The sequence below is a fragment of the Columba livia genome, chromosome 1 (assembly GCF_036013475.1).
Source record: "Columba livia isolate bColLiv1 breed racing homer chromosome 1, bColLiv1.pat.W.v2, whole genome shotgun sequence".
NCBI lineage: Eukaryota > Metazoa > Chordata > Aves > Columbiformes > Columbidae > Columba > Columba livia.
Window position 1 is genome coordinate 180,456,292 of NC_088602.1, and position 15,951 is coordinate 180,472,242.

The following is a 15,951-nucleotide window of genomic DNA, read 5'->3' on the forward strand; positions in this document are numbered from 1 at the left end:
TTCTATCTGGAGACTCTCTCCTCAGTAGTTTTGGTTTAAAATAACCATTCTCAGCAAAGAACAATTTTCTTCTTAATGTACAATCTTCAGACCACTCCTCTATAGCAGGGGTGTCCAACTCATTTTCACTGGGGGCCACATCAGCCTCGTGGGTGCCTTCAAAGGGCTGAATGTAATTTTAAGACTGTTTAAATGTCGCTACTCCAAGGCAACCGTGAGGCTGATGCGGTCCCTGGTGAAAATGAGTTGGACACCCCTGCTCTAGAACATCCTGCCATCACATAATGCACCTGCCAGGGGTGAATCACCAAACTGCCAGGTAGTGCAAGCAGAGATCAGAGAGCCACAATTGCTGGGCTTCTGTCCCTCACTTTGCTACCAATTTTCTTCATGGACTTCAGTAAATGCAAGTCTCACTGTGAAGGTTTATGCATTTACAAAAATTGGGATATATTGTGCTTTACCACCCTGAGGAAAGGCAATGTGCCATTGATTTCAAATATTTCCAAAGCACAATATAGAACAGACAAACCTTAGTAGTTCACAGATCACCAATTGTTTAAAATTAAGTTTTGACATTTTGCCAGATGGTTTTCTTTTGTTTTTATCATAAAAAATACTTTTTTATTATTTCTATTTATTACAAAATATTTCCTGTACACTCCACAGAGAAGCAGATCTGTTTTATCTACACAAAAGCATTAGTATTAAAGACTGAACTAAGAGTACTTCCTTATTTCACACAGGACATGGTTGGGGGAAGAAGACATGTAGTAGCAGCAAGTTTTGGTCCCCGCTATATAAGAAAAGATGTGGACAGGCAGGAGAGGGGACAGAAAAATGATCAACAGGCTGGGAAGCCATCATATGAGGAAAGGCTGAGAGAACTGTGCTTGTTCAGCCCTGAGAAAAGAAGGCTTAGGAGAGACCTTATCACTACGTTCCAGTAGCTAAAGGGTGGCTACAAAGAAGATGGAGACCCCCTTTTTACAAGGAGTCACATGGAAAAGACAAGGGGTAATGGCTACAAGTTACTCCTGGGGAGATTCTGATGGGACACAAGAGGGAAATTTTTCACAACGAGAACAATCAACCAGTGGAATAATCTCCCCAGGGAAGTGGTGGATTTGCCAGCATTGGACACTTTTAAGATTCAGTTGGACAGGGTGCTGGGCCATCTTGCCTAGACTGTGCTTTTGCCAGGAAAGGTTGGACCAGCTGATCCTCGAGATTCCTTCCAACCTGCTATTCTGTGATTGTATCCTACGTGAGCCAGTTCTCAGGAGTTTGTATCCTAGGAACCAACTTTACTACCGATGCAGAGTGCTTCATTTACAAATACGTCAATCCTTATATTACAAAAATCTGGACCTCAGATAATTTTAAGGATCAAATTTAATACATGTACAGCTGGGATTTACAAGTGCGTCATTTTGTAATTTCTCTTTGAAGATGAGTCTTACCCATCTTAAGTTGCCAAGTTTTGCATATTTCACATCTTATGAACTCAGTTCGGCTGAAAAAAAATAATAAAGTAATGCTCTGTGCACTCAAAAGGATTAAAAATTAGGATGACTAAAGCAAACAGCGGCTAACAATCTTCTAAAGCATTTCACACTGAAAAGCTCATCGGACTTCATAAAAATGAACTTGCATCCAAAATCCATTGCTATGAGGCCCATACAGAAGTACTGTAAAATTTGAGTTCTTCACTATTTAATACCACTGTTCCCTGCAACTTCTCAAAAAATGTGACGTGCACAAAATAATTTGAGTGTTTTGAATAAATTATTTTGATATATCACTAAAGACAAGTAATAACACAGCCCCAGAAGTGATCAACATCAGTAAAAGATAAATAAGTCATGTTATTTGATCTCTCATAATTGCCAAGTTTCACAATTTTCATAGCATCAGCAACCAAGACGTTAAAACCGTCACCATGTGTGCAGAAAATTCTCTGTTCTCCAAACTAAGAGATTCTGCTGTGATGTACAATTCTTTATACACGCCAACTAGGCTTGAACCAAAAGCCACTTCAAACCAAACTATGACTGCAAGGTTACACAATTCACATTGGTTCCTGGAGTTCAGAAATCCATCAAGAATCCCTTAGGTCAGAACAAGAGAAAAAGGGCTGGGAACTCATTTTGATATCCATGCCCAGCACATTCTCTGAATTATTTTATTTTTTACATATTAAAAATTATATTACCATAAAGAAGTCATGGTCAGGATGAGAGCTGCTCACTGAGCACAGTATAAAACAAGGCTAACAGTTCTCAAGAATGAGTAGTCCAGGAAAGAGCAGAAGGATCATCAATGCTCTACTCAACGGCAGCTGCTTAGAAACTGAAGAGTAACTTCGTAAGAAGGCAAGAAAAAACACAGCTAAGGCAAGTGGTAGAACCTCAACAATCCTGTCCCTCATGGAGCATTGCTCCTGGTCAGCGGACACATCACAGCTCAAGCCACAGCTACGCAACTGCTAAGTAAACACACACTTCCAATTTTTAAATATGAGGCAAGAAGCTTAAAAAACAAAACCAAAAACACACAAAAGAAACAACTACAGTAACAAGAACGACCCACGCCCCAAAAAACCTAACATACAGTTTCTGGTTTCTTCCATATAGGAAATTTTCTCCCCCTAAAATTCTGCATCATTTAAGGAATTTTGATATTCCAGCTAAGCGGCTTCTTTTACTTTGGGAGAATCTCTAGTAATGTTTTTCAGCACTCCAAAGATAAGGGAAACAAACATGGAAAAAGTAAGAGATCAGAAATTACTTTTTGACAGTTAAGTTGACAAAAATCAAAGCAGGAGAATGTGAATAATTAACGCTTAAGAGGAAATGCTAAACATAATATTGACAACAACTTCTTATAGCACATTTTTAGCTGCTGAATGAATTTTTAAAAATACTCGAGAAAACTGATTATTTATCTCAATAAAGAGCTATTCTTTTTAGAACTTACAGTCACTGTACTGACTATGAAAACCCATTAATTTTACAAGTCTCCTGAGTGTCTTTAGCTTCACAAATCTAACTTCATACTGTGTTTTAGCCATGTTCAATGGAATTTCTTAAAAAGTACTTCTGGTTAAAGTGATCTTATATCTCCTCTATTACCTCAAAGGAAAAAAAATAATATTTTTATGTACTCCAGAAGAACTTACGCAAAATAACTTTTCTCATATCCAAAGTGAAAGCATCTTCTCATAAAATCATTTTTTAATCTCATGTTTTATAGTGCAAATTTTTTTGAAATTAAAAGTAATTAGCATTTTCACCACAGGAGACAACATATACCAAGTACTATACTTTGATTTCCTCTGTTGAGATCCACTACATAGCTCAATAGCGAGAGAAAAAAAAATCCTATTAAGTTTATTATCCAGCACATAACACTACAAGTGTCTAGCAGTCTGATCACAGGATTTGACATTCAAGGTCATTTACTATTCCTATGCTCTTCTGTACAATCAGACTTCTGCCATGCTAACACACATTTATATATCAGCAGAGCTTCCTTCCATCGCCGATAGATTCCCATACCCTCAACTGAACCAAGTATCTCTTATGAAGTTCTTTCGTAGTGCTATTGCAGTTGCATAACAGTTACATATTGTGAAATATATAATAATGACTCAGATGGGACCATCACCTACCACGCAACACATTTTTAAAGACATCAGCAACAGGAGATGACATTTTATTCTCACATTTTAAGAGGAAGAAATCAGGATGCATTTAAGACAATCTTTTTGACCACTGGGTGCCACTCTTGTTCTGTGTAAAATATACTGCCTGGCACTAAGTCTTCTCAGTCCTTCCCCCCCCCCCCAGCTTCAAACAATTCTGATTCTTGTAATGTAGGAAGAAAATTTGCAAAAACTTCTCCACACGTTTCTGACTACTTTTCAGAACTTGCTTCCAGCCCCAAGAATGCAATTTTGAAAGAAGTCTAGTGCACACTTACCCTTACAGTATATGAAGGGTCTGTCTGGATTTTTTACAGTGAAGTTATATAATAATCTAGTTATGCTACACTTAAATCATCACATTCAGAGAAACATATCTGCTGCAACTGTGTCGCCCCATATCACTGTATTGCCATTGCCAGTAACAGCTCCCTATTGAGTCTGCGAGGCCTCAAGACTGAGGTTTTGAGCAAGCTTGTCAGGCTTGCTCTGTCTGAGCTTGTCGTGAACTGCCTGAAGTATTTTTTTCACCTTGGTACAGCTTTAACAGCTATTTTTCTAGCTGACCAGGTGTCTGTAGCTAACTTGTTTTACTTTTATTGATCTTTTTACGGTACAACCATCATCTGATAAAGACAAGGAGTGATTCTACGCAGAATCAGATATTTAAGGCTAACAACATAATGTATTATATAGAAATACAGGCCTGTTCTAATAGCAGACCCCTTGAGAAGTGGAAACACAGGATGCGGCATATAAAAGTACAGGTATGAGATGACAACAGACAGGGGGGCACAAGCCTGGCACTGGAAACTTCTGGGCTATGAATGATTCGCCAGTGGTCAGATGGACAAAACTGGTTCTAGAGATGACAAAAAGAACAAGGAAAATAGTATCTAACATATTCAAAAGGCACCACATATGGTAAAACTGGCTGTGATAAGGAGCTGTAGACCAATGAAGAAAGACCAAAGATGTGAAAGCATGTTAACAAACCTAAAAATGACCCCAAGTGCATCTTATGGTGAGGAAGAAGCAGCCATCAACACAAACATCAAATTCCACCCAGCAAGAGTGAAGATGCTGACAACTCACTGTTTGACCACTGCTGACCTTAAGACCCAGAAGAGCAGGTGAAGAAAGATGTTTAGAATATAAGAAGTGTGTGTACAACAACAACTCAGGTAAAATTGTTATCATTAAATTTTTTTCTGTGTAGACATAAACTTTCCATAAGGATTAAATCTGAATGAGGAGTGATTTCTTAGACAGCTAATACTTTCAGTTCTTGAACTAAAAGTGACTCTTAGATTAGACTGTTAATATTTCAGTTGCACTAACAATTCATTCTTGTCCAAATATTTAAGGTGAGTTTCATTCTTGTTTATAAATTTTTGCATGTAACGCTATCCTATGCACTTTATTTGTCCTATCAAATAATCCCATATCAAACGTCATTGCAGACATATGTATATTATAGTCCTATTGTTTAACACTATTGCTTACATTTCATAGATAGAAACCTGAGGTACAGATTGAGAAATGCTCACAGAAATTTATGATGCATGATGGAAATACCTCCTTATCAGTCCACCTGAGAAAACAAGGAGGTCAGAACAAGGCTGTGGTGAACTTCATCATCTCATTATTCACCCCAGCAACCTTTAAAACGCTGCAGGTATCTTTCCACTGTATTGTGGCCGCCAGGTGCTACAGTCACAGCAGCAAATATTAGACCAAAGAATTCTCTGAAGTCGTGTAAAAAGTGTGACTGATCAGGGAGCTGCACTAAACTATTTACAGTCCCAGGCTAACATCCTAAAGATGCTATTGTAAGGCCTCTTATCCTTTATAACCAAATACTAAAATAGAGACTTTCATATCACACCATTTATTTAGTTTATATTTCAAACAATACAACTAGAAGCCACTTTTCCACTATTGTCTGTAACGGATGCCATTTCCCATTTCACTGTCACTTTATTCCTCTGCTCTACAAACCATTTTGAGAACAAAAAATAAAAATGCTCCAAACAGCCCTAGCCCATGCATGGCACTACTGTAAAGTCTTATAAAATACCTGTATTCTGGATGCCGGCTTCCAGGATGATCATCCCTTGGCCATCTGTATCCTGATTCATCCTGCAAAAATATACATGCAAAACAACTGCGTGATGTGTATCTCAACATCGGATGTGAGGTACATTTAGTTGCCAAATGGTACTTATTTACTGCAAAACCAAAGCATTTAATGAGCTAAAATAAAGTATTAATCATTTACCGCAATGCTCAAGAGAGCAACTTATAAATGCTGTATAAAACACAAAAACTACAAAAATTTCCAAACTATATATACGGACCTTGACTGATCAAAATGTAAATTATCATCACTAGCTTAAAATTACAGAATTTCAAACAGCTGGGGTGGAGGAGGAAGCAGTAATGACCTTTCAAAGGGACCACATATTTTGTATTTACACGTAGTTACTGAGAAAAAAAATGCATTCAACATCATGACAGAATCTTAAACAAGTGAATAACTGTGCACATTAGAAGGATAGGTAGACAACATTCAACAAGTTGCATGTGCAAGGATTTGCTAAATAGAAAGATTTTGTAGTCATTCTTCTATTCATCCAGCTAACTTCACACTGCATTACAAAGAGGACTTCTGGCCACTTTTGTTTTCCCAGTTCAGACTCTCAGTTTTCCAGAGAGCTGGACAAGGGCTATTTCCGACGTCAACAGAGTAGGTAGGAACCATAAGAAGCAGCAAACAGGTATCACCATATAATCACAAAAGTCTTAGAAGCACAGTAACTTAAAAAAAGGCATTAAGGATCAAAACCTAGACGCTTTTTCTATTAATTCTGTTTCACTTTATGAGAACTTCACTAACAACAATGCTCTGTCTGAAATAATATTTTAATCTTTCACTATTCAAGCTTAAATGAGAAGACAAACATCACAAACATGTGAAAAGAATCACCTTACGTACACCTCGGTGTTGAGGGCCACTTCTTCGGTCATGTGCAAAACTGCGACCCTCTTCATAGCCTCTGTAGTCGGTGTGACTGTAATCATCATATCGACTGTAATTCCCATCCCCAGGTCTTTCCAGCAGGGGTGGTTTCTTGGGTGCAACGTTTACTACTCTATGGTAATCATCCTAAACCACAAAACAAACGAATCATATTGGTTTTAACAGCTGGAAATCTGTAGCGAATACACAAAAGTAAAACCAAGTTATTTCTAAATATGGGTCTATAACAATCTTAAAGCTGAAAAAGCACAAGACAATAACAAACATTAAAAACTAAGCAAGTCTGATGGTGGAACAAGCTATTAAATCTAGTTGGATGCTATTCAGATGTTATCCTTAGGCATTACAAACTAAATTACAGAAGGAAAATTTTCAACATGGTTTAAGTTTCTTTTGAAAGTTTAAAGCAGTAGCATTAGCTACGTTCTAAGCATCAGCTTTCCTTTTTTAAGCATTAGCCACATATATTTCTGAGACTTTTATGTTAACTTAGGAATGCAATAAAGGAAGTTACACCTGTGAGGTCTGTAAAATCAAGAGCCCATTTGAAAATACTATAACTTTTCTTAATGTCAGTGATATCCTCCACACTATGGAGATTGTAGCAAAGACAGTCCTTGCTTCGTAATCTGAATAGACGAGGGCCTTCTCAAAACAATGCAGTAAGTGATCTGAGGATTCAAGCGACAGAGTTTTAACACTCTTGGTTTTTCTTTTAATGCAAGTTTCAGATAGCTTTCTGCCAGAATGCAAAATTAATTTATTGTATTTCCTTCAAATGAAATGTCACACACCATTTACCAATTAAAGAAATCCTGTGTCTACTAAGTGTAAATTGCACAGTTGCAAAACATACAAATTCAGTTTTCTAGATCTAAGTATTATATAAGCCAACTGCAAATAAAAAGCAAACAAAAACATGAATAAAAGACCTTGTATATTAAGCCTTCTTCCTTTAGCAATATTTCTTTTTCTATGGGCCTCAAAAACACAAGCTAGAAATGGAGAGACTTGAGTTAGCATATGCAGCTGGCGGGGGGGAGATACTCAGACTAGATTTTTTAATAGTAGCACAAGTTACAGTCCAAAGCACCAATGTTTTTTTGTAGAAAAATCCATTAAATTTGCAAACTGATAAAAATTATTACACAAAAAAAGTCAGCTCTGATTTCAGATGCCACCCAACAAATTCACTAGAGGGCAATGCAAAGCCAAACTATAAACACATCCACACACAGCCACAATGCTGGACCCACTCTTATCTCATTGAACATCCCCCATGGTTTTTTGGTTTTTGTTTTGGGGTTTTGTTGGGTTTGGGTTTGTTTGTTTGTTCTTTAGGGGGTTTTTTGTTGTTGTTTTAGTTTGGGTTTTTTGGGGGTTGTTTTGGTTTGTTTTTTGGTATTTGTTTTGGTCTGGGCTTTTTTGTGGGTTTTGTTGTTTCTTGTTTGTTTCTTTTTTAGTTCAGTGTCTTACAAAGAAGATGTGCTCTGAAGCCAAAATAAAACTGCTCTGTGCTTTAAGCTGACCCAGAAGTCCCCATCACATAACTAAACTGACATTCAGAAGGACATTTACATGAAAGCTCAAGGTGTAGCCACTTACAGTTAATTGTGCCAAGTGCTTGCAACTTTATGTTGTTTACCAGGATCTGAAAGCATGCGTTTTTACTACAACCTATACTTGAGATATAATTAGCATCCAGTTTAGATTAGGATGAGTCTCTTGCTCTTTCAAACAAGAGATACTTCATTCTGTATCACTGTCATGTCTCAGTTCCAATGTATCAGCTAATGCTCAGCACATTCACAGAATGAATAAATGAATTCAATTTTATGTGACTAGTCAAAATTAAGTCAGACCTCTATACATGGACACAGACACAATGACACAGGCTTACAAGGGCAGAAACTGCCTGTCAACTATCTTGAATCAGTAGAGCTGTATGAGAAGGAGCTTCATATCCATCTTTCAGTAAGGCAGAGGGACACCAAATCTTCGTTTGCCCAGCTACTGTGAGTGTTGTTTTGGTACAGATGGATAGTATTGATTGTGATAAATGGATGTATTCTGCTAGTCCCTTCATCCCCAGTTCCAAACACATGTAATATAAAGCTAGCATTGAACCATCTAGTAAATTCTTGCATCGTATCTTTTAAATTTTAAAGTAAATTTTCATAACAAATATGCTGTGCGTTGTTCCCTGGATAGCTTGAAAGACTAAAAGAATTTAGGAATGTCACTGATGCAGTGGTTAGATTAAATTAGCAATGTGTTAGTCAAGTCAAACACTGACTAAAAAAATAAAAATCTGGGAAAATACATTCTGCCTTCCCTCATGTCCTACTACTAATAAATATTGTGGAGAAGCACCTGACTAAATACCCTGCGCAAACGTATCTGATTTCCAGTTTGCTGAAAATGCAAAAATTTTGTTATTGCCTGTAAAGAGAGTTAAAAATGTCACCAAGTAGCCAAACACTAATATACTACTCAATAGAGAAGACTATGTAACTAGTTATCAAGTATACCAACATCGGTATGTTTCCAAAACAAGCTGAAAATATGGTAGAGGAAATCCAGAAAGTATGCTAAATCAGTTACGCTATTATTCCAACATTTAAAAGAATTAAAGGAAAAACCAGATAACAGGTACAGGTACCTAAATTTTTATTTTGCAAAATGTACATTGCATAGAACATTAAATAGAAATATCAAAAAGTATTCTTAAGTTCTGTTTAAGGTGTAATAGCTCAAAACACGAAGCTACAACCTGTTTTCTTTCTTCTCTAAAGCCTTCAGACACAGGAGAGGAAGAAAAAAAATTACTCAAGTCTTTGGCACACAGATTTTCTAAAAGGATTCTAAAGTTATCCCACAGCAGGGTAAGCACAGCTTCTGTGTTTGATTTTACAAGTATAACATACAGTAGAAGTCTCCATGCCTACAATGTAGATTCCCATCAACACTCAGGCGGGTGATAAGCATTTCCCTTACAAGGCTCCAACCCACATTTTGATAGTAAAGATGTATTTTTTACTTTTTTTGTAAACATCTCCTTCTATATTTTAAGCATCATCATAAAAAACTGCATTGGTGACAAGAACAATAGTGAAAGTACTTATTTTACCACCTCAAGTCACTTCAAAGATGTAATAACAAACAAAAAAAAAGTCTGGGGAAAAATATAACATAGTATGGCCTTTGGTTCTCCAGAGATTACCGAAAATACTGTGTTGAATAATATAAAGAATTACACACACACACACACAAAATCAATTCATCAGAAGACAAATAGTCTGTAACACTTTCAATGGATTAGAAAATAAATGTAGGCATCCTATTATCTCTGTGCAGATGCGACTGCTAGATTGTTGGCTTAAATGAATGAGAAAAGAAGGGAACTTGAGGTATACTAGGTACTACAATACATACACAAATCCAACCTTTATGGTACAAATCATGGTAGAAACATAATATAATGGTATAAAGCTAAAGAAACATACTATACACTTACATCAGGATGAATCCTTGGAGGGACACGTTCTCTTGGAACTCTCTCATAGTCATATCGCCCTTCAGACCACATTTCATCTCTTCGATACGCCACTGAAGACGTTAAAAATCCAATTAGCCAAAATTGGACTCATTTTGAAAAGGATAGTGAGCACAGAAATAAAGGTTCTCGGACTTCTCCCAATAACATATATTATGCGCAAGCCCTGTACATAAACTTTTGGGTTTTTATTAGCCTTTTTAATAGTAAGTCTATCTAGTTATAGAAAGTAATTAACAAACTTTAAGCAAAAAAAAAAAAAAAAAGGTTATGTTAAAGAACAACTGGAAGTTAGTGCAGTATAATCAGTATAATTACAGGATTTACAGATACTATAAATAGCTCTGCTGAAATATAAGCGTTTTGCAAATACCCACTGTACATGCGAGTTCATACACACATACTTGATAGCAATTTTGATATTGCTCTGCTAAAAATACAGGACTTTTTTAAAAAAGAGTTCAATTCCTATTTATTAGATTGAAGAATTGCTGAATTTCTACTTTTTATATAATATAATAACTTGTAATTATTTGATCATCTCATCTACCTAGAAAGATGTTAAAACACAACACATCATTCAGTTAGTACAAAACTGTGTTTTGAATACATGAATGAAATGCATTCTTCACATGCAGATTTTCCTGTTTTAAATTGGGAGCCAACAGAACACAAAAATTCCTCTTTCCAGGGAAAGGTAACATTCAAAATTAATAACTAAATACAGCTGGAAATAAACCATCATCATAAGAGATTCTAGTCACCCTGTGTTAGATAACACGAACTTGAGGAGCTGAAATCTTCCTGATGATATTAAAGATGACAAATTTAGACTACACGTTTTTAAAAATAGATAAGAAATTGCTAGAATTACATTTTTCAAAGTTTACCTTCACAACGGTCATTCTAGCTATTAAAAATAATCAATAAGAAAAATAAACAGCAGGACATGTTCAGAAGGAGAAATACATAACATTATCTACTTCTACAAAATAAAAACACTTATTTGGAAACAGACTTATGAGGCTATATACAAATATTTATTAGTACAAATGTTAAGTAAATGGTTTATTAACTAAACAGAGATGGCATAAAGTCAGATATATATTTTTGTGAAAAACGAACATTCACATACTTACTTTTCTGTCAGTTTTAGCAATTCTGCTTCTGAAGACCCATTCAATTACCTACAAAAAAAAGATAAACTGAAGTCAGCAAAAATATGCATATATATTCATAAGCACATTTTTTTAAAGTAAACTAGACATTTAAAAACTAAATCTTTCAACTGCCCATTATCTGTCTGAATTAGTACAGAGTAATTCACTACACTCAATTAAGAAAGAACATAAACTACTCAGCTGGATTCACAATATCAAAAAATTTTGCGTGACAAATTGTTACAGATAAAACACTTTCCTAATAAATTCTAGATATTTTCTTTCCCTTTTACCATCTTTTACTCACTATTTCAAGTCTCAGTTTTTCTTCCATTTTTTAGCAAGGGTTTTTGGAAACTACTGTAATAGCTTTCTTAAGAACACTAAAGAAAATATCTAATATATTCACTTATACTTATTTGTCTGCCTTTAAGTATCATTAAGTGGAGAAAAATAAGACTCAGTTTCATGTGATGAGAGGGTAATGCAAATTTTGGTTTAACAAATGCTTTTCCTTTGGTAATGCATGGCAAATCCAAGTGAACCAGCTCTTTCCTCAGCCTTTATGCTCAGAAAGTTTTGCCTCTACAATTGTTACAAATGAATAAGAGTCTCTTCATAAAATATAGTTACATTTTATGACAGACTTGAAAGGTACATTCCATAACCAAGACACAGGACTAGTCTGCTGTAGTCACAGATTATAAATCACAAGCAGACTACAGCAACAGAGTTTGGTTGGTCCTGGTTTTGGTAATGGTAAGAGAGAGAGAGTCTGCTGACCTTGCCCTCTCCAGTGTGCTCCACCTAAGAGTTACCAGTTCCGAAACCATTGCTGTATTTGTTCGTTTGAAATTCTGAAACCATTGCTGTATTTGTTAGTTAGGCGTAGCCATCAGAAGCCCCTTCCTGGCACTTTCACAGTCACTGCCTCAACTCTTCTTCATTCCCTACTTCAGGGACTTCTGCTGAAGCTTTAAAAATTCACACCAGGGTCTATATGTGCATTAACTGTTCTTAGGTCAGCCCTGTGCCCTTTCTTTCCCACATCACCAGGAGGGTGCTCTATCTGCTCTTACGCTGTCCTCACAATCCTCTTTTCTCTGTACTAGAACCATACCTGAATACTCTCATGTTTTACTTATACTTGGAGGGACAGAATTAGCTGATGCCAGACAAAATCATTACACTGAAGAGCACCACGCGCTCTTTCTCAAAACACTTTGCCGCTGGTTGTTCAGGCCAAGCCCTTGCGCAGGGTGGACCATTCCTTGGGCTAGCAAACACCTGCTCCCATCCCTGCTCCTCCACTGCCCACTCCCCCTCCAGGCACACAGACTCTTGGATCTCATGGCAAACCTAGGTCAGTTTTCAGAACAACAGCAAATATCAGAAGCTGGATTCAGATAAGGCTGTCAAATGGATTTCTTTGCATTTTGACAAGCACAGTAGCATCCACGCCCTGCTGCCTGCAGCAGTGACGGAAATCTTTAACTGGACACCACGTTCAAAAAGCAACACATTTCATGTAAGTGCCACCAAAGTTGGTGCAAGCTCACACATCATGTCAAGCCACCTACAACATCCCAAATCACATCACTAGCAGCAGGCACCGATATTCACGTACACACTCTGTTATACCATCAGACAGCAATGCTGATAAAAACATTCGCATTTTTATCATTGTTGATGCACCTCATGGAAACTAGCAAGAATCGTCACCAGTATTTTGACAAAACAAAAATGCGAGCTGGAAAAAAAGGCAGAGATATACTACCACAAAAGCCAACAGACTGAAGAAAAAAGATACACAATTACATCAGACAAGAAGTAAGTATGAAGGTGGAAGAAGAAAAAAAATCTCAGGAGTGAGAATATTTTGCATTTAGAGGAATGAAATTAGAAAATTAATCAGATAAAAATCAATCACCAAGTCCATTTCTCAAAATACTGTTAAGGAAAAAAAGTAGGAAGAGACCAATTTTATAAAGAAGACTAAACAGAAAATTTTTTGCTGAGACCAATGAGACAAAGGATGCATCCAAATATACCAGAAAAAAAAAAATTAAAGGGAAGCACCTTAAGCACATTTAATCTGTTTATATTAAAAAAATAAATTAAAAAATTCTTAAACAATGTGACCTAACACTGCTTTAATAACAACCATGAAGAGACTAACCTCTCAGGATCAATATGAGACGATTCCATTAGCAAGGATTCAAGAGATCAAACCTCGAGTTTACTACACTGTATTCAGATTCATTTGTTCTCTCAGTACAAAGTTTTTCTGAAACAAAGATTAAAAAAATTAAATAAATCTAGTTTTGTTTCACACCTAACACCATTGTCACACATATTGACAATTTTCTATTAGCATATGCAGCAAAGGTAGTTGATATTTCTTGAATATCATTACATAATCACTTGCTATATTAATTTTAAAAACCTTTTCCTATTTTTCATCAGAGGTGACTGCTTTCCCTAAAGCAAGGTCTTTATTTTCTCAAATAAAGACACTCCGGCATATGCAGAAGCCATTCTATTAACGCAGCGCAAGCTGCTCCACTGTGGCCAGCTGCCAAGAATGGCTTTGCTCCGACTATCACAGCCCTATGAGCACATGCCTTGCTCTGTGCTGGTGTAACTGTTGTCACAGAAGAAGGGTTTCTTCACTGGGCAGATTATGTGGGTCACTTAAACTTCAGATTTTTTTTGTACAACAGAGTTTTCTTTATCAATGAATCACCTGTTTATTATTTGGTTTTGCTTTCTAAATAATATATGCTAAAAAAAAAAGCTGACACATTTGCAAAAGCACTCCAGTATTCTGCAACATTTTGTACACAATTCTTGTCTGTTTACAGTTACTTGAGACATCAATTGTCATCATGGCTAGAAATATCTACTTCTCCAGGATCTGTTATTTTGCAGTGTGTGCTATCAACCTGCAGCATTTACATTTTTGTTTCAAAAACATACATCTTTCTAACCCAGACAGATACATTTTGGCATATGTGAACAAAGCACAAAACCAATGCTGTGCTATAAATGCAGAGGCAGGCAGCTGCAGTACCTCTGATGCTACTGAGATGTATGTTTTTATACTGTTACTTTGACAAACAGCTGAGATTGACAAATGTGGGCCAGATCTGTCTCTTCTCTGCTTTGGAAAGCGCTCAAAAAAAAGCTTAGATGCTTTTGTGTGAGTAAAACCTAGGAAAGATACTTAGAGAATTGTAACTTCTTCAAAATATCATGGCCAATTTTGCAGCACTCACTGCTTTGAGGACAAAGACAGACAGAAAACAATGCTTTTTCTTCCAACAATTAGAATCTGTATTTGACAGTGCTTCAAAGATATCCCACTGTCTTTTACCTAGACAGGAGGCAAGACAGATAAAACTGAGTTGGGGAAAAAAAAAAGCAACCTTTTCCTCCTCCCCCCATATTTGGGACAGGTAGAAAACACTGAATAGACATAGTCCTCAACTGATAAGATAAAAAAGCAGAAGTGTAAGAACAGAGGGAAAAATCCACCATGACATTATACAAAATACTGCAAAGGAGTCACTGAGTATAAACAGCCATGCCAAGAGAATCCACTTCTTCCTAATAACAAATCTTAGGCTATAAGTTTTTCAAAAGCAATTAGAAACATGACTGCAACAAGTCTAGGCACATTCAACCCAGATACCAAATAACCTGAAAGAAGAGACTTTCTTCCACTCTTTCCTGACTTGTTCACAATAATTTTGACTTCAAATAAGAGGAGAAAAAAAAAAAAAACAACAAACAAAAAACACACGCACCACAAACACTGACCACAAAAGCCAAATTAACTCCCAGCTCAAAATAGAAAAAAACCAGCAATATTAAGAGCAGCAGCATTCTGATGAGGTTTTACAATCCTGCTGGTTCAGTTTTCTTATCACATAACTCTAATATGTCCCTGGGTGCAAGAGAAATGGAGGCAATGTGCTGGGGGTTACAGTATCACAATGACTGATGTACAAGTGCTTATCTTAGCCCGAACACCTGCAGTTACCAACATCCCGCCCTTCATCAGTGTCAACGCTATGAAAAGAAGATTCTACCAGGCTGCGATGGGGCTGGCTGTGCTAGCAATGGCAATGTAAACAACCGCGTCCACCATGCCTTTGCGTCTTGCAGCACAAACATCTTGACAACAAAATATGTCCATATTGGTGTTATGACAACACCATGCTGTTGTCATAACAGGTCAAAATTTCAATGCTTTCAACATTTACACTTGAAAAGTACCAAACAACTCTGAATATTTCACCCAGGCCAAATCAATGTATCAAACTCTACTCATTGCTTGCACAGATTTTGTAGGTTTCCACATCTTTCTATGTATTTCTGACAGAGTCTCTGTTACTTTGAAGTCACAGACACCTCAAATACAGAATTGTTATAAGACAATCCCTGAAAACCCTAATGCATGGTAAAGAGACAACTTAAGGAG

The 15,951-nt window shown here is 36.6% G+C and overlaps 1 protein-coding gene across 12 annotated transcripts in view; it reads right to left on the reverse strand.

Moving 5' to 3' along the window:
* The window catches only part of PPHLN1 (periphilin 1), a 70,565-nt gene that overhangs the window by 53,604 nt on the left and 1,010 nt on the right, over positions 1-15,951 (reverse strand). For 4 of the 12 annotated variants that reach the window (XM_065048636.1, XM_065048630.1, XM_065048638.1 and 1 more), the window contains exons 2-5: positions 11,445-11,492; positions 10,267-10,358; positions 6,696-6,875; positions 5,787-5,848 (exon numbers count right to left, since the gene is read on the reverse strand). In XM_065048636.1, the coding sequence (XP_064904708.1) occupies positions 5,787-5,848; positions 6,696-6,875; positions 10,267-10,358; position 11,445 (335 nt within the window). In that variant the 5' untranslated portion in view covers positions 11,446-11,492. Of the gene's footprint in view, positions 1-5,786; positions 5,849-6,695; positions 6,876-10,266; positions 10,359-11,444; positions 11,493-13,644; positions 13,753-15,951 lie in introns of all 12 variants that reach the window. The other 8 variants (XM_065048633.1, XM_065048639.1, XM_065048641.1 and 5 more) reach the window with 3 other exon arrangements.